At 36.9% G+C, this 19,350-nt stretch overlaps 1 protein-coding gene across 6 annotated transcripts; it reads left to right on the top strand.

Annotated features, from left to right (window-relative positions):
• The first annotated feature begins 1,229 nt into the window (after window positions 1-1,229).
• Window positions 1,230-14,137, top strand: LOC134536522 (myrosinase 1-like). 6 transcript variants are annotated; one of them, XM_063376249.1, is made up of 11 exons: window positions 1,230-1,443; window positions 2,939-3,072; window positions 4,072-4,206; window positions 4,743-4,865; window positions 6,553-6,733; window positions 7,569-7,663; window positions 8,117-8,264; window positions 8,927-9,087; window positions 10,054-10,188; window positions 11,191-11,294; window positions 13,559-14,136. In XM_063376249.1, the coding sequence occupies exons 1-11, from the start codon at window positions 1,266-1,268 to the stop codon at window positions 13,689-13,691; spliced, it is 1,527 nt and encodes a 508-aa protein (XP_063232319.1). In that variant the 5' UTR covers window positions 1,230-1,265; the 3' UTR covers window positions 13,692-14,136. The 6 variants fall into 6 exon arrangements, with proteins under 6 accessions (XP_063232319.1, XP_063232322.1, XP_063232321.1 ...); XM_063376251.1 differs by having other exon boundaries at window positions 1,277-1,443; window positions 6,559-6,733; window positions 13,559-14,129; XM_063376248.1 differs by having other exon boundaries at window positions 1,277-1,443; window positions 6,559-6,733; window positions 13,566-14,098.
• Window positions 14,138-19,350: the final 5,213 nt, after the last annotated feature.

Raw genomic sequence — 19,350 nt, 5'->3', positions numbered from 1 at the left:
TATCTGACAAGCCTGAACAGACTGTACTTTGAAAGTGCGAGTGTTTCGATAACACGATATACTCTCTCAATCGTCAATCTTGAAGTGTTTGTGGTACCAACATAAGGCGTATCACCAGAGCAGGCTTATCTACGAGTGTCTCAACAAACAACAGTGGCAATCAGTCGCCAGAACTCCGAATTCTCTCACAAATTGGTCGCGAATATAATCGATCGTATAATTATTGGCTTCAATATCGATTAACGTGTTTAGAAATCATATGACGCAACCAAAATCCGAGAACTTAATTTTTATTTAATAGACGTTAGCCTACCAACGTGTGCGCAAAATAAGAATTTTTGTGTTTATACTTACATGTTTTATTATAAAAGACAGCTCTGAAATGCGATAGATAGCTTTATAATATCTTAGAACGAAAAAATTGTTTGTTACATTTAAAAAAATGGGTGCGTGTACTTATTTCTGTACGCGCGTTGAAAGTATTAAAAACACTTTAATTTTTCCTGCAAATATTTAAAAGAAATAAAAAAATTAAATAACTGGGGTGATATTATACATATGTTTGGTAAAATATTAATTCAATAAAATTGTAAAATAAATTAAATAAATATTCAATATTAATACAAACATGAGTATAAAATAAATAACTTGATTATTAAAATTATCAGGATGAACTTCAATTAATAATGATAATAATAAATATGCTATTTTTTTAATTTATTCATTTTGATTATTTATTTAATAATAATGTAATCATTTACAATTTATGTGCAAACAAATTATGTATAAGGGATCATAAGCTCACTTATATAAATATACTTTAAAAAGGTTTATAAACACAATTTATTTCAATAATATTAACTATAAATAAGAATTTTTAATTATATGGATCAGAAGGCCTATTCAAAAGCAATCACTTAAGTGCAAGGTTTAAAAATAGGGCCTACATATATAATTTTTATTTGTATGAAGCTTTCTTTCCTGTAAAATTTCGTAGCATGATGCGCGTGGTTCGTAAAAATTCACTCTGCCATTCATAACGCACCTAAATAATTATAAAGTATTACTTATTTAGTGAGTAAAAAACCTACTTTCATCATTCAACACAATTTGCGTGATGACACCAAAATACTTTACTCCCAGTAATTAAACTAATGTTCAGGTGATAGATACTTCACAGTTGGAAACAGATAGAAAGGTGGGGGGAGGTGAAGATATCATATCTGTTGGTATCTCGCGGTGTCCATGCATCGACTGCCGAGTGTATGAAGGCCTGTGAGGCTCTCAGCTCGGCGCAGACAGGCGCGACCATGCAGGTCCTGCTAGTGCTGGCTCTGCTGGTCGCCTGCCGCGCGGCCGCCAGGAACCTCAGCTTCCCCCAGGGCTTCATGTTCGGGGCCGGCACCGCCGCCTACCAGGTGGAGGGCGCCTGGAACACCAGCGGTGAGTGACCGCCCGTATCAGTCCACACTGTGTCCTTGGAACACCAGCGGTGAGGTGGGCTACATCTTGAAGTGTACTACTGATGATCCGTCACCGTTCCGTCCGTCAATAAGCTGAGCGATTCACAACGATACCCGACTCCATCAAATGCGCTCCCATATTAATGGTGCTAATGGATAACAGGGTTAAATAGTATTGATAATTTATCTAGTATACTAGCTCTAGTACCAGAGAGGCCCGGGCTGAACAAATTGTGAAGAGTATATATAGTTTTCTTTTAATTCGTAGGTAGACAGTTATTGTCTTCTTAGTTTTAAAGTGTAGTGTGCAAAAAATGCATTAAAAAGTTTTTAAAAAAATATATATGTTTAGGGGACGGGAAAAAGGTGGGGATGTTTGCTTTTTCGATAACAGGCAATATTTTCTTTCTTAATTTAAACACTAAATAATTAAAATTCCATCGAATAATCCAAGAATTATGTTTTAAGAGGAAGGGGTTGTTTTATGAAATCTTACCTACTCGCCCCTTTTGCAATAAGTCTTGACGCGGGAGCTATTGCGTCGCGCGATTAGTACCAAAATATTTTGCATTGTGTTCGTCCATTGGTTTTTCTCCTGCAATTTTTTTATTATTGCTTTGGTTGAAGTAGTTGACGTAATTCCTATATGCGTGTTAACTTACAGGTTTTTTCATCAAATAATTTGACTTACTCTTTTTTTTTTTTTAATCACACGAAGAGTTACTTAAAATCATGCATGTGTCATTCAAAACTTTATGTAACGTACCTACTACTAATACTAATTTGTTCTGGAGTGTTTTGGTCTTTGCAATTGATTAATTAGTTTGAACTTATTTTATGTGCATTGTAAACCACCTAACCACACAAATGCTTATACGTAATTGAAAATAAATAGAACTAATCATATGTAAATAAGCAGTTTTAATTAATAACCACTACCAAGGATATGAAAGCATTTACATTCCCTGGCACAAACATTCAAAGTATACGCTTCCAGGTCATGAGGTGAGACATACTGTCATACTGGTTGTTTTTATGGAACGTTGAGTTAAAATGTTGTCTAAATAATGCTATTCTGGCAGGAAATTTTACCCAAAAAAAGCGATTGCTGGAGTTATTTGGAACCGAAGTGTGCTTTTGCAGCAGGGTATATGCAGAACATAATATGTACTGATATCTACAGTCTTGCTTTGATCATGGTTTTGCAACATGGACCTAAATTCTGAATCCGAATACGTAAATTGCTTCACTCCAGATATATTTTGAGAGAATTTCGTATCAATTTTATAGTCTGTCACATTTTATTGGTCATAAATTTGACAGATTTCGAAAGTAGTGCCAATAGTCTGCGTTGCCCTGTCAGCGTTTGTAAACAACTTCCAGTGGTTGCCGGTGCAGAGCCGTGTAAGCGACAGTTTGTGAATGGGTAGAAATCTCGAAAGACGGAACATGCTCTGTCCTTGTCTCGCGCCCAGGCAAGGGAGAGAGCATCTGGGACAGGCTCACCCACGCTCGGCTATCTTCGGATCCTTCCGCGGAGACTGCCGACGTGGCTGCCGACTCGTACCACCGCTACAGAGAAGACGTGCTGGCCGCGAAGAACCTCGGGGTGAGACACTGGCTACACTGCAGTGCATGCGCTTAACGCAACTGCTCGAAAACATAGTAACTCAATGCGCTGTGTGTTGAAAATAAAAAAAAACAGATAAACATGAACAAATATTGTAAAAGACTAAATATGAAACTCTGGTCAGTCATCATGTGCGTAGCTGCTACAGCGCTCCTGGCGGCGTTAGCTGTAAGCATTACGCGGGAAATTCAAATTTTGTGTACGTTTTAATGGATAACTTACGCCTTGGAGGTAAGAAGTTAGACGTCCATAACTTACGCATTCTAAAGTAAGAAGATGTTACTTTTACTGAAAAAAAATTATGGATTTTCCGTATTTCTCGGAGGTGCTTGAAATGTATTTACGCTTCGAAATCATATAAATAATAACTATAAATTAAAATGAAAAAGAGACTTGAAAATCTCGCACTAGCAGCCTTGTTCACGCACCGTGTGCAGCTGATGTCGCCAGGAACACCGAGCATCACTTGTCTCGCGGATTTCCCACCACTTTCCTGTAATATTTCACATTATATAGCACACAATATAGATGTCTTCTTCTATGGAAGTGACTGCATGTTAAAAAGAAGTTGGAGTCTTCTGGCTTACAACTGATTAACAAAATAAACCGTAGTTGCATTAAGGCAAGAGCTTTAAACTATTCATATCGGGTGATAAATTTTGTGAACCAACAACAAACGCATAAGTGCAATTGGAATACAACTACACGAAAATCCTGATATGAATAAAAATAGATAGAAATTGAAGTAATAAACTCTGCATATAAGTCAAAGCTTACATAAGTTACAAAAGTAACATACTTTTGACGTTGCGTACTAATGCTAGAGGCTCACAAGTAACAGTGTGCTTAACCCAGATTATTTTAGGTTCTTGGATTAATTTTTTAACTTGTTGTGGTTCTGTTATAAAAATATTCATACTCGATACTTATTCGTGGAATGTTGTGATTCTTAACTAAATTACTCTTTAAATTTTACAGTTAGATTTCTATCGCTTTTCCATATCTTGGCCAAGAATTCTGCCAAAAGGGGACCTGTCCTTCGTCAATCCAGATGGCATCAACTACTACAACAATCTGATAAACGAGCTGAAGAGAAACAACATCGAGCCTCTAGTAAGAAATATTTATGGTTTGTGTTTTCGCAATTGGCTGTACAATCTTATGGGATGAATTTCAAAACATACCAGTTTTACTCAAAACAAATACAATTTAAATTTAATTCTTGATTTGTTTACAACAACATCTTCACAAGTTATCTTACATACTTAAGTTTTTCGATAAAAGTTTACGTTGTAGCTGCACTTTTTTTTTGTAGAATATAAGATATTGTGAACCTCACATATAAATAAGATGGGCTGTAAGTAATTTGGCTTTCAAAAAGTATCAGAAAATTTAACATTCCTCAGCATTTAAACATAATATATTTATACATAAAAACTTTAAGAAGCCTAGGCTTACATATATGTGCCATTTTTAGTAAAAATATTAATAATGATGTTATTCTGACTAAAATAATTTTTTCTCCCCTATATGGGATATTTTTAAATATATTATAACAATAACAATTTTCAATTTGTTAGCCTGCATAGCCTACTTCACAAACTGTTTACTAATTTATTGAGTTTCTGTTAATCTTCACTTGTTGTTAGGTAACAATGTATCATTGGGATCTGCCCCAACATCTACAAGACCTGGGAGGACTGGCTAGTGACATAATCATAGATTACTTCGAGGATTATGCTCGACTGCTGTTCACGCACTTCGGAGACAGGGTAGGTGGTTTCTTTGTAGCCTCAGAAAAATTAGCGGGAATCTAAATGCATCAACCAACAAATGAAAACAGTAAATAGCTGTAGTTTAATACATTATAATACCTAATGAAGAACTAAAATAATTCGCTGACCTAAAAACTTCATGTTTCAATACGTTTAAGTCCTCATTCAGCACCATTTTATTCTTTGACTTTAGGGAGAACATTGTCAGAAAGCTATCTGCTTAGAGAGTGATGCTTTCTGTTTATATTTGCAGCGTAAATTTTTACTTAAAAAGTAAAAAATAAGACGTCAAAGTTAGTTCATACACTTCAAAGAATGGGAACTGCGATTATAGCAACGTTTCTTCTTAAGGAGGTTTTTGTCATTTATTTAGCTTCTTTTATTGTATTTTACCGCCTATATTCTTATGGGTTCAAAGTTTACTATTTTAAACTGGCAATAGATTAAAAAATTGTTTTATCAATGTAATAAGCGCGTGTATAATAATTTAATAACGTTAAATGTAAATTTATATTTCAACCTTAGCATGAACTAATAATAGGTTTTAATGTTGTTAACTATTTTGTACTTAACTTGTTAAGACATATTCGTTATGTCATGAGAAATAGATGAATATGCAAACACACTGGTCGTTTTTTTGTCTTTATTTCCTGTTCTTGTCGAAACTGTCTCGTTGTTGTCCTCCCACTGGGTGTGTCTGTGATGTGATATTGTTCTGACCAATTGATTCCACATAATTCTCTGTGCTGTCTATGCATTTACCATTTGACATAGTCTTGGTTCTGTGTGTGTTTTATGTATTTATATTTTGTGTTCCGTTCTTCATGTGTTCATTGCAACTCGCAGTGTAAACTAGCAATGGCATTTTTACGACATATTGTCTTAATTCGTATGTTATATCAATAAAAAAATAATTGGTTGTCTGTAAAGTAAGTTTACGGACAATATTTTAACATGACAACGTCATAACAAAACATTGATGAAATGATTGCATACTTTTATGAATAAAATTGAATCATTTTTATTGAATTATCACTATTTTGTATGGATACAAAGGAGTGAAATGAAATCTACAATTTAAATGATAAATTTACTTTTATTTGCACTCATTAATTTAAATATGTTTATTACTTTAACGAAGATATTATTTTAACTATAACTTTTAATCATGTTTGCTATTTAACTTCTTCCAATCTGTGTTATTCTGTTAAGGATAGGACGATGATGGGAAAAATAGGAAACGAATGGGAGTGTTTCAAGTTTAATGTGCCTCGAAAAATTCAAATCGATGGTTGTTCCAATCGAGTGGAAGAGAGATAGATGCGGCGCAAGCGTACAATGAGCGTAACGGGGCAATGCGCGTAACGGTACAATGTGCGTAACGGGACAATGCCCGTAACGGGACAATGAGTCATCCTTTTTCGTGCGTGCAGCCGGCGTTCATCGATTTATTAGACGTTGTCACGTCAAAAATCATTCAAAGAATTCATAAAAAAATATAATGCAAAAGCACTACACTACAAAACTTTAACTTGATTTTTTTGCAGTATGAATATCTAACATGTTTTCCTGAACGAGATAGGTGAAATATTTCAGGTCGCCTGTAAACTGATGACATTGGAAGAATGTGTTGCAATGATGAGCGGAGATGGAGCTGGAGACAGTGGTTTGCACGCGTGTGCAGGTGAAGTGGTGGACCACGTTCAACGAGCCCCTCTCCTTCGTGACGGGCTACAGCAGCGCCTGGTTCGCGCCAGGGGTGGATGCCCCAGGGGTGGGAGGCTACCTGGTCGCACACAACATCCTCAAGGCGCATGCGCGGGTCTACCACCTCTACCGCCAGCACTTCCGGGGCGAGCAGAAAGGTATTACAATGTTACACAACAAGTTTTTGAAAACCAGTTGCCAAGATTTTAGTTTTTTTCAAGTACAGAAATAATGCTGTAAGTTCTACAGCTCGTTATCAGGGATAACCCAAAGGATAATGCAACATTTTTACAAATGTGTTTTAAGGTTTTATGAATTGTTATCACTTATAAATTGAAGCAAAGAAAAATTTTTTTAATTAACAATTCAGCACACCACTAGTTTTAAAAAATAATATTCTTGTATTAATACTGTATTTGTTCTTGTCATTGTACAAAAGAAACATGTTTATAAAATATTTTTGTAAAATTAAAAAATATTTTACGTTTAAAATGTTTTTTTTTTTTGAAATTTTAAAAAAAAAATTCCTGTGTTGGCATGTCCTGAATGCATAATACCGCACGTTTTAAACTTGCGTATCGCCAGTCTGATGAGCAAACCTCTTAACTCTCCGGAGACAGATTTCATAAGGAAAACAAATACTCGTAATTCAATCATACTTCTGGTAATAACAATATGCATACCTCGTGGGCAGAACAAGCACACAATTGTAAAATGTAACTTGCATAAATATTTTGTATTAGAAATACACAATAAATTTTAAAAATTTTAAAAAAAATTAAGAAATTTTTGTAAACTTTGCAGTTGATGTTTGCTAAAATTGTAATTGTGTTCCTTAAAATAATTTGTTTATTGAGAAATTTGTGTAGAATATACAGAGCGATATTCTAAATAAACAATGAATCAATGGATAATAAGTGAAGTTTGCTAATTTTTACTAATTAAACAGTATATTTAAAAAATATGTTATTATTGCGTGTTTTCTCCTCTCAGGTAAAGTCAGCATCACACTCAACCTGAACTACCCGCAACCAAAGACTAGTTCGCCGGCTGACCACGACGCCACAGAGCGCTACCTTCAGTTTAATGTAAGTTCCGCCGTGTTCCTTTCCTATTGTCATAATTACATTTCGAGTTTTTTTTTGCAGAAATGTATTACCATCCTCACTTTTTAAATCACATAGTTAAAATAAAAATTTTGTACCAAAAATTTTTACTTTAACATCACAGAAATACTTACAATTTTATTTTATTGTCTGTATGTGAAAAAAAAAAACATGTTTTCCCTAAGGAAATTTTAAAAAATGTTTGTTTCATAGTTTATTAAATTTTCTTATAAATAAGTCTAGAAGAATATTTTTATGCAATAATAAGTTTGTAAGTTATTTCAACTCATGTGACTTCCTACGACTTCAAACCCCGCCTTGTCCAAAGAATTCCGTGCATCCGAATGAACCTGGTAGGATTGCAGAATTGGCGCCCGACCAGGTAGGAACTTGTAAGTCTGCAATGCCATAGCAACCAGTTCTGTCGTCTCGCAGCTGGGGTGGTTCGCCCACCCCATATACAGCTCAGAGGGCGACTACCCCGCCATCATGAAGGAGAGGATCGCCAACAACAGCAGGGCAGAAGGTCTTCCGAGGTCCAGGCTACCAGAGTTCGGTGAACACTGGGTGAAATATATCAGAGGTGAGACACATCGACAGTTACCTTGGATCTTCAAATGAGAATCAATTATGCACAGCTCGCAGAACTTGGAGGAGTGCAGGCGCTGTTTTGTGATAAGTGCCTTTTAATATTTATTTGTTGACGTGACAACGTCTAATAAATCGATTAACGCCGGCTGCACGCACGAAATAGTGTCCCGTAACGCACATTGTCCCGTTGCGCTGTGTCCCGTTACGCTCATTGTACGCTTGCGCCGCATCTATCTCTCTTCCACTCGATTGGAACAACCATCGATTTGAATTTTTCGAGGCACATTAAACTTGAAACACTCCCATTCGTTTCCTACTTTTCCTATCATCGTCTATCCTTAACAGAATAACACAGATTGGAAGACGTTTAATAGCAAACATGTATAAAAGTTATAGTTAAAATAATCTCTTCGTTAAAGTAATAAACATATTTGAATTAATGAGTGCAAATAAAAGCAAATTTATCAATTAAATTGTAGATTTCATTTCACTCCTTCTTTGTATCCATACAAAATAGTGATAATTCAATAAAAATGATTCAATTTTATTCATAAAAGTATGCAATCATTTCATCAATGTTTTGTTATGACGTTGTCACGTTAAACTATCGTCCGTAAACCGACTTTACAGACAACCAATTTTATTTTTGTTTAGGCACCCATGATTTCTACGGCATGAACATCTACTCGTCGTACTACGTCAGCGCCCCCAATACGTCAGAGACTAGCTCAGGAATCAGCTTCGCCAACGACATGGGTCCGGTGTTGCTCGAGCAAGACCCGAGCTGGCCCGCTGGCTCCATCAGCAACTTCAGGGTGAGTTGCTGAACACCCTGCAACAATCCGCCTTTTGGGGTGTCTACACAGTCAAGTGCTCTTACAAATAGTTCTTCGGAAAGTTATCTCTCCAGATTTTTTCCAACACAACAAATATTTTTTAAATTTCTGCAAAACGATGCTTAAATATGTACGAATTAATACTGTCTACATGTTTATCTGAAAGACAAAACGTATGCACTTCCAACTTCAGGTATAGTACCAGTTCAATAAATTAAATTTTATAATGTTGAGGAAAATTACAATGTTAAATTTTTAGTCACCTAAGAAACAGATTGGTAACTTTTTTTTTTGAAACCATGATTTTTAAAAATTAAGAATTTGTTTCAGAGATGTCTTTGATTTCAGGCACTTCACGTTTCTTGTAACGCACACAGTTGGATTTTTCTTATTTGCTAGCTGTAAGGCGCTTAAGGCACCCGTTCTAAATGATAAATATAACAAACACCTTAATTTAATATACAAAAAATATTTACTTAAAATACAATTTATATTAATATTGTGTTATTTCTGAAATGATAAAAACAATTGACAAAAAAGGGTGAGGTTTTTAGAGAAGAACCTCTTGAGAAACTGCATTACGTGTTAATTGTCTCTGGTCATTAAATAATTTTCCTTGCTGTGGATTATATTCACTATAACACCAGGATGGCAACCATATTGCCAGTGTGATTCCTATAAAGGGGCTCAATTGAATAACACAACTAGCTAATAACAAAACTGATCAAACCCCATAATGGAAAGACTATAAACTAACTGTGGCCATAGCAAACTTGGACTGTGCTGGTTGCATAACGTGTAAGGTGGACTTGTGATCAGGGTATGAACAAGCGAGGTGCCGCTGATGCCCGGGTCTCGGACAGGCAGGGTCAGGAGGGGTGGGGGGTGGACCTGCCTTAAGGCCCTGCGCCACCTCGCCCGCCAGACGACGTGTGTTGTCCGCAGTACGCGCCGTTCGGCCTCAGGAAGATGCTGAAGTGGGTGTCGGACAACTACCACGGCGTCCCTGTGCTGGTCACTGAGAACGGCTGGGTGGACCGCGGAGAGATGAACGACTCCATGAGGATCAGGTACTTGGTGGTGAGTCTCCGCCCGAAGTGTCTGCTCACGCCAGTTCCCGAGACGTCGCAGTGCTGCAGCCGATCAGGATACACACACCTCTCACGAAAGACCGCAAGATTATCAAGGCCTTACATCTCTTGATAACTGCATGTATTAAGACCACAGATCGCGAGGCAGTCCACCTATCCAACCAGAACGATTGGGCAACAGCTAACATGAAGTTCGGCAGGCAATACAATAAAATTGTCTTAAATCGTATTTAACATTTAGTGACATCCATCGGCAGTGAGCGCAACTTTCAGAGTCAATTTATTATGGCAGTATGCTTTGGTGAAAATGTACAGGAAAAGTCCTTAAGTAATAGTATTGGCCAGAAAATGAAACAAGTTACTCAGCGTGTGAGACAAATATCAGTTATAATTTTAAATTTAGTATCTTAGTATTAATACTCATGTTGGCATTATAGCTTCATGGTAATTAAAATATGAAACGTAAGTAAGGAACCGTCCACATATTGTTTGCAATATTTTGAAGGTTGCTAACCTAAACTAATCGAAAGTTTACACAAATCTATAGTATTTTTAATGTCACTTACGTAACTTAACCAAATCGTTAAAATTAATGATTGGTAAGTTTCTTAAAATATTGAAACACCATTGTACTCAATGATTAGAAACTAGTCCTTTTCGCAAAGCTTTTCTCTCCTCTCACCATTGTTATCTTTAATGAGGAAGACTTTTTGTGATTCGTTAAAACGAACAAGTTGGTGGCTTTGGTATTGCAAACCAAACACGAGTGACAAACAAAGTAGTTTAAAGGAGCTTAAACACATGAGCAGTTAAGACAGGAGAGTTAAATCAGATTGTAACTTAGAAAGAACGACTAGGGACTATATTTTCAAGCAAAGGTGGCATGACAAGGATTGTTAAAGTTAGTTAATTTAACTAGGATCCGGCCTCGACATGTGTCTACCATCGCGCACGATGCTCGGGTTGGAGTGACTGACTGTGTCTGCTGCAGAACCACTACGCCGCGCTGCTGGATGCTGTTCACTTGGACCACGTGACTGTGCTCGGCCACTCAGTGTGGTCACTCATCGACACCTTCGAGTGGGGCTCCTACGAGTGAGTGCTCTGCTTCGCGACCACCAGTTCATTCACTTCATTTGTACTGCAGTGGTGCATGCCATCTCCCACTCATCATATAGAGAGAGACCGGAAAAATTCACGGTTTCGATGGTATTAAGGATAGACTGCACATTCCCCTGTACACTCGGGCAAATAACCCAAGTTCATTGTCTGCTGGCTTGTAAGTCGTCTCAGCTGGTTTGTCCTTGATTCGATCCTTTCTTTGGTTGAGGGTTTATAACTGTTTTGAGATTCGTCCAGATGAACAGTAGGCCAATAGCAAAATCATTATAAAGTTGTATGTATTTGAATTCCAGCCAATCGCCCGATTAATTCGCGAATTTTTCCGGTATCTACATATAGAACATGGTTTACAGTCATAACACAACATTAAGTGTTTTTCGCACGAATTAAATCGGATCGCCAAGCAGTTAAATTTGACATTACAAAACTGACGCTTTGCTGTCACACCTCCCACCCGGCATGTTGTTTTTTGAGGGTAGTTACGGGCCTACCCAACAGATAGCGCCACATCCCAAAAAAAAAAATTGTTCCCACCGTAAGAGTCACACTTCTCTATCTCCCTCCTTGTTCTGTGCTCGCAGTCACTCAGCTCGGAGAACACTCGCTAGGCCGTGTGCGAGTTCACCTGAAGTGTACTCTTGTTCGTACTTGTTCCTGGACGTGAAGTATGCGAGTGAACAAATCTGTGTACTTATCGCGTACTTCCAAATGAAGGAAAACGCTTCCAAGGATATATTTGAAATATTATTTAGTAATTTAATAACTCTTTAAATAATTTTTTTATGTATTTGAATGTTTTTTTATAAATTCAACTATAATATAATTATATGAAAATGTTTGCATATAAGTTTCAACACACGCATAAGTACACACATAAACATATCGTAACTGAGAACAAAAGATAGAATCATAACGTAAACTGCCGTAAATGCGTGTGAAAATCATAAAATTTTTAAAAATTACTTATTCTAGTTAAATATTGTTTTGAAAATAAAATTAAAAACCTGTTTTGCTGGCTAGTACCGTTTGAAGAGGGAAAACATTGAAGTACGTAAAATTACAAGTACGCAATTGCGAACTTGAATTCGGGCATAACATTAGTAAAATGTAAGGGAATGTATTTTTCGCGAAATATTCTGATCACTCGTTATACTGCAATAAGGTATGCCCGCGCTAGCGAGTGTTTCCTTGTGATTGGCGGCCGTCTGCAAGAGAAGCCATTGCCCTATTCGGTCGGGTCATTCAGAACGCTTATGCTTTAGCACTGGATGGCTGTGATTGGTGTGCTCACGGTAGACATGCACCTAAAATAAATCCATCCATCCACGAAACACAGACAATGCTACAAAGTTTTAACATACAGCTGGTCTGGAAATGTTTACGGGAAAAATGCATGACCCTAGCAAGAAGTTAACAACAAATTAGAAAAAAAAATTAATGTGACATTTCCTTCGACCAGAAATTTTTTACAGTACAAATTAAAAAAAAAATGTTAAGTCATTCTCATTTTTTTAAAAATAATAATAACATGGCAAAGACTGCACGCACTCACAGCCTGGCTTCTTACAGACAGGGTAGCTGCGTATAAACTGCGCCATATATCAACGCTATTCTCTATTCAAATCATTTTGAAAAATATCATGTCATATATTTTCGTCGTAATCCATTTTATGTCAATGTTTATGCAAAACAAAAATTCTAAACTTTTTTTGTTAAAAAAATATAATTGACATGGTTCTGTTAAATATAAATGAAACTTATTATCTTTGAAAGATTTGTGCAATGGGAGTACATGACTTGATGTAGGCTTTTGGACATACGCCAATGCTATGCTCATGTATGTCTGTAGAAGAAAACTACAAAAAACACAAATGACAAAAACACAAATTAAGCACAAATTAATTGTGTTTATTTCGTCTTTTCGTTTTGTCGTGTTTTAGTCTCGTTTTGACTGTTTTGCTGAATTTTTTGGGTTCGGTATTTTTGTGCTGTCATCATTTGTGGTTTTTTTTCTTCGTTTTGTTAGTCAATTTTTCTTTGTTTTTCTTTGTTTGTTGACCATTTTCCTGTTGTGGAGTATTGTATAGTGTTTATATCCTGACAACAGCAATTTTTTGCTTAATTTGTGTTTTTGTCATTTGTGTTTTTTGTAGTTTTCTTCTACAGACATACATGAGCATAGCAATGGCGTATGTCCAAAAGCCTACATCAAATAAATGAAACGTGGTGTATTCCAGGAACAAGTACGGCCTGTACCGCGTGGACTACAAGGACCCGCGCAGAGCGAGGCAGGCCAGGGCTTCAGCAGAGGTGCTGGCGGCCATCACCAGGACCAGGCGCCTGCCTGAGCAGTACCTGGACCAGGAGTAGCGTCCAGAGCCCGGCACGTGTGGGCGCAGAGTCCACTGAGACTTCCTGCCCACTGGGTCAATCACTAGAGACCGGAAAAATTCGCTGTTCCGATGGCCTTCAGGATCGACTGCACATTCCCCTGTACACTCGGGCAAACAACGCAAGTTCATTGGCTGCCGACTTGTAAGTCGTCTCAGCTGGTTTATCCGTGATTCGATCCTTCTTTGGTTGGAGGTTTATAACTGGTTGAGATTCGTCAAAATGAACAGTAAGCCAATAGCAAAATCATCTATAATGTATGTGTGTTTGAATTGTAGCCTATCGTCGAATGAATCTGCGAATTTTTCCGATCTCTACCAATCACACTGTTCACATACAACATAATGATACTCATAAAGTAATTTGCTCAAAGCAATAACTATTTTCCTCGCAAATAAATAAATGGTATATTATTAATTTATTTTATTTAAGTGTTCGTTTTTCTGCAGTTGTATATTTCGCTTCGATCACCGACCATCGAAGTTAAGACAGCCAAAAGACAGTCAAAATAGGAACGTCCCTAAACCCCCCCCCCCATCCTTTTCCCCCCCTGTCTGGATAGTGAAACGATGTTTTTGTTGTAATGAAGTTAAGCGCTAATTCACTACTAATGTGTTGTTCCTCTATGGAGCTGTTGTTCGTTTCGCTAACCAATTGCTAAATGTCTGAAACTTTAGAACGACGGATAGCAACTGCATTGTCCACGAGATTCTTTTTCTACTCATTACAATCCATTTGCGGTGGCAAAGAAAGGTTTGTTTTTTTAAGAGGTTCGTTGCATTTCCTCTACAACGTCCCTGGCGTGTGTAAGAGAGAGATGGAGAGAGTGTTTGTGGTAAAGTAAAGCCCGGGGCCTATCCGCGAAGAGGTGACGGATTGAGATTCCTAACCCTTTTGGCGGCAAAAACCACCCAATCCCAAACCCCCCTCCCCCATCCGGAGACTTTAAACCTTAAAGACTTCAAAGGGCCTACCAAATGCGTGCAGTCACGTCTGTCTGAAGTGCTGGAGCTGATGCACGAGTTCTTATGTTCTTATGTCATTCATGTCGAAAATAAGCTTAAAGTACGAAAGTTCAGACCCGAAATTTAAAGTAGAATTCTTTAAAATAATGACGAACGGGATTAATATAATATTCGCTTTTCAATTTCCACAATTTATGGATGCGAATCACACACATAATTTCTGCGCACGCTTCTAGTGACGAGATTCGAAAAATGTCCCTTCCAGTCAAAAATCGAGCGCTCTTCCGATGTGCTATTAAGTCGTTTGGGAGAATATGTATTATAATCATTTTAATGCCAGTTTCTTTAGTTATTTTAAAAATATAGATTACTTTTTACTATGACTATTTTAGTTTCCAAATACATTCCATGGTAGTTTCACTATCATAAATTTTAATTTGGCACACCAATACGTTTGGTATGCACCCAAATTTTTTTTACGAAAGTGACTTTATTCGGGGTTTTAGTTGTTATAAGGGGTCCTCCATCTTCGTGTTGCATTTCCGTTCATCGACTTCCGTTTCATTTTCACGAAATTATTCCTACCAAATGCCGTATACCGAGAGACGAGATTTTTAAACATAAAAAAGTTGACATATGTAAGTACGGATTGATGAAATGTTAATTAAGTCAATCGGTTGAGATTTATATACGGGAATAGGCTTAAAATAGTTAAAGCAGAGAAATTAAGGCGTGTGTTTGTGTGTGTTTTTATTTCACAAGCGAAGGCGCAGGAAGTTGTTAGGCAGACGTTCCTGAGCGAGGCAAAAGGAAGAAAGAGCAAAGAGTAAGGCGAGAAACATAGCTTCGTAGCCAACAGCGAAATTTTTTTCTTCCCGGCGAGAGATAAGTTTCAACACCCTTGTCATCACAAGGGGGAATATTTCACTCCAGCATTTACCATACGTTCCTTTTTTGTCCGCTCTTCGCCCGAGCTGTTGGTGTTGGGGATCCTGAATGTGCGAGGGGAAAAACTCAACAAATGGAACTGAAAATTATTTTTATTTGTTTATTTTTTGCGCAAAGCTTTTCTCTCCTCTCGCCATTGTTATCTTTAATGAGGAAGAATTTTTTTGATTCGTTAAAACGAACGAGTTGATGACTTTGGTATTGCAAAACAAACACGAGTAACAAACAAAGTCGTTTAAAGGAGCTTAAACACATGCGCAGTTAAGACAGGAAAGTTAAATATCAGATTGGAACTTAGAAAGAACGACTAGGGAATATATTTTCAAGCAAAGGTGGCATGACAAAGGTTGTTAAAGTTAGTTAGTTTAACTGGGATCAACCTTATTCCTTTTTTTACGCAATATCAATTTGGAAATAGATACAGAAATTAATACTGCTCAAGACTGTTCCAACGTCTGAGCCTATCTACTATTAAATCTCACTCGTTGTAGCAATTATGTTACAAATCTCTATCTTTGGTCAAGTACGATAAATATTCACATACTTGATAAAGAACTCATTTTGGTTGAAGAACAAAATTAAAACTGATTTTAATTGTTCTACTGTATTGCAAGTTATTAAAATACGCTAATACTCAACAGTCCGTAACTGAATTTTAGTTAGAAACATTTTGGGTAATAATGATAATAAAATTGACTACTGTACAAAAATTTACATTTGTTTTTTTAAATACAAAACAGTAGAAAGTAAAAAAAAAGTTTAACAAAGGTTTAAAAGTTGAACAAAAGTTTAAAAGGCTAAAGCTTAGTTAAAACACACTTATCGCCACGTAACCCCGCCGAGTCGCTAGAAGCAAGAAGAAGCACTATGAATGCAAAGGAATGAAGAAGAAGAGGTGCGATGTCGGCTTGAAGGAGCATTGAGAAAAGGCCTCGAAGCAACACCAACACGGATCAAACTTCGTTTGCTCGCTACCAAAGCGCGCTGGCTTTTGATCTTCTGCCTCGCCGATCAGAAAACGCTCGTTTGACGCTCGCCCTGTTTTGCTTTACCTGTTTTTTTTTTCCTTCCGCCCCTTCCACCCCTTCCGAATCCTTAGGCACCCCATTCTTGTGTCGCGATATGTTCCAAAGAGTGAACATTAATCCCCTCCGGAATATAAATTTCCAACCCGGCATTTATTAACTAGAAATTTTCCTACAATGCCGATTTTTGTTAATGAACCTGACAGAGAGGCCAGCGGAAAAATAAACTTGTGTTTGAGAAAAAAAATATTCGGTCAGGAATTTTAATTAATCTTAGGTGAGATAAAGAAACATTTTTGACAACCAGAAAGGTATTTTAAGTTTTAAACAGATCTGAAAATTCTCTAATTATGTGAAAACTTAAGGCAAAACACAGAAAAAAAAAATTTCTTTTGGAACCTAGAAAAAATCCAGCCTGTGTTTTTTTTTTATTTCAATATCTCTCTTAAATATGTTATTGTTATTTATTTTTTTTGAAAAATCAACTCGGTCAGTTTTTCGTAGTGTGTCTGAGATGCAATGATCATTTTGCAGTTCTAGAAACGCGGCATGCGTCAAAAGCAGCCCACCTCCGGGCTAAAGTGAGTCGTGACATATCCCCCTCCTCCTCTGAGAGACGGGAGCGCCAATGAAAACAAAGCGGGGGATGAGTAACTGCCGCCATTGTCCTGGCTGACAAGCATCCCGCTGCAACTGGCTGCTCTGTCACCCGGCCAACACCCCCCCCCCCCCTCCTTGTCATCCATCTGCGCAGGGCAAGAACTATTCTACTGAGCACCGGCATCTCTGCTTCTGTTGGCTGCCAACCAAGTCAATACCTTCCACATTTTCAAACATGAGTACTTAACGTGAGGGTTTCAGTTGCGTCAGAAGTGAAGAAAGATTTCAGCGATGTTTGGTTTGGAATTGCAACCACCATCATCAGGGCAAAAGCCTCCTACTGAAGTTAAGTAATAGAAGACTGCTGGTGCAGGTAAAAGAACTCAAATGTAGTCATGGAAATCATTGATACTTGATTCAAAATTCCTTCAAACTTCTCAGCTATATTTTTCTTTTTCTTTTAACGTATTGTTTATTTCAATGACATGAAGTTAACTAATTTATCGTAGATTTTTTTGATGATTATAGTTAATTACCTTACTGTCTAAGGTGCATAACACAAGTGTTAGTTCCGCTTATTTGAAGGTCAACAACAGCTCGTTAGCAGAATCTTCAGCTGGAATGTTTCTTTGTTTCAGTTAACTCATACTTCGTCAACTTTTTAATATCAACCCATGACGCCATTTAGTCACCAGAGGGCCCAGGGACTAATATAGTGGGACTCATGACAGAAGTATGAGGCCCAGGTGGCTGCAAAGAGACATGAGCTCATGAGTTGAGGACCTCGGAAGGTCTTCATGTATGAGCACTGAGGCGGTGTACCCTGTTTCGAAGAAATACCTTCTTTGCTTCGTCCGTAACGTAAAACTATTAAAATTTTGTGAATATAAATTGCTGTGTCCATATTATAGCTCTGATTTAATTAAAAAAAGGTTTATCTTAGTAAGTTTCTGACAATGGCATCCAAATAATATACCTCGTAGTTACAAATTCGTTATTAAAGTGCATCTTCAAATTTTATTAAAAAATAAAAATTTCTTCGTATTTATTACTACTTAGGATTTTACAAAAACATAACACTGGCAAATAGAGATTTTCTGCTCTAAATAATTAATTTAAAACCGTAAGTTTAACATTAGGTAAAATGGGAAAATATTAGTCTTGTTCTAGCTATTCAAGAATAATCTTTTCCTACGATACCAAATTTTAAACGTACGATTTTAAATTTTTTTTTAGAGCAGAACAACATCGTATCGAATATTTTTAACATTTTACATTACCATTTAGGTATGTTGTAACGTGTGACCATGCTTCATAATATGCAGCAGTAGGTATGGTTTTTACCGTGACACTGCAAACACACTACCGTATACACTACAAACGTTCACGAAATAATCATGCAAGCCATACGATGGTAAATATCTCGGGAGAGTCTATTATTTTTTTTAAAACATAAACTTTCTCTTTTCATGTTTATTTGTATCTCAGTAACATACAGGCAGCGCCACATTAAGGGGAATTGTCTGAGAACAGAATAAACATAAAACAAGAGGTTTTTTTTACCATCACATATCAAATCATACATTTATTTATAACTGTGTAAATGACCGACATAAATTGTAATACAAGCTTGTAGCGACACCAAGTGGCGAATAAATGGGAGCATAAAATATGAGGTTCGCGTTTTGTTCATTAATCCTCACTAAACCCCATTCCATGCGCCGGAATTCCCATCAAGCTACGGGTGATCATTACGTCAGAATTTACGATGACACAAAAAAATAATAATACGAAATTATACCACAATAATTTTTGAATCTTTTTTTCTTCCAAATGTAATAACTTTTTTATTGTCGGGAAGCAATATTTTTAAATTTTAGCTACTTGCATCAAAAGTTCTACAAACCAGGCCACTTTACGAGTAACAATTACCTTGTTAGTCTGGCTATAACGGTCATTAAAATTTTACCAGAATTTTAACTGACTGATATTATAAATAGTAATAAACCAGTTACTCAGACGATAAGGAAAAATGTGCTGATTCAGCATAACTGTCAAGTCAAGTCAAGTCAAGTCACGTCAAGTCAAGTAAAGTCAGGT

This window comes from Bacillus rossius, chromosome 11 (assembly GCF_032445375.1).
Source record: "Bacillus rossius redtenbacheri isolate Brsri chromosome 11, Brsri_v3, whole genome shotgun sequence".
Taxonomy (NCBI): domain Eukaryota; kingdom Metazoa; phylum Arthropoda; class Insecta; order Phasmatodea; family Bacillidae; genus Bacillus; species Bacillus rossius.
Note: the sequence above shows the minus strand (reverse complement) of the source record. Positions and strands in the feature narration are given on the sequence as shown.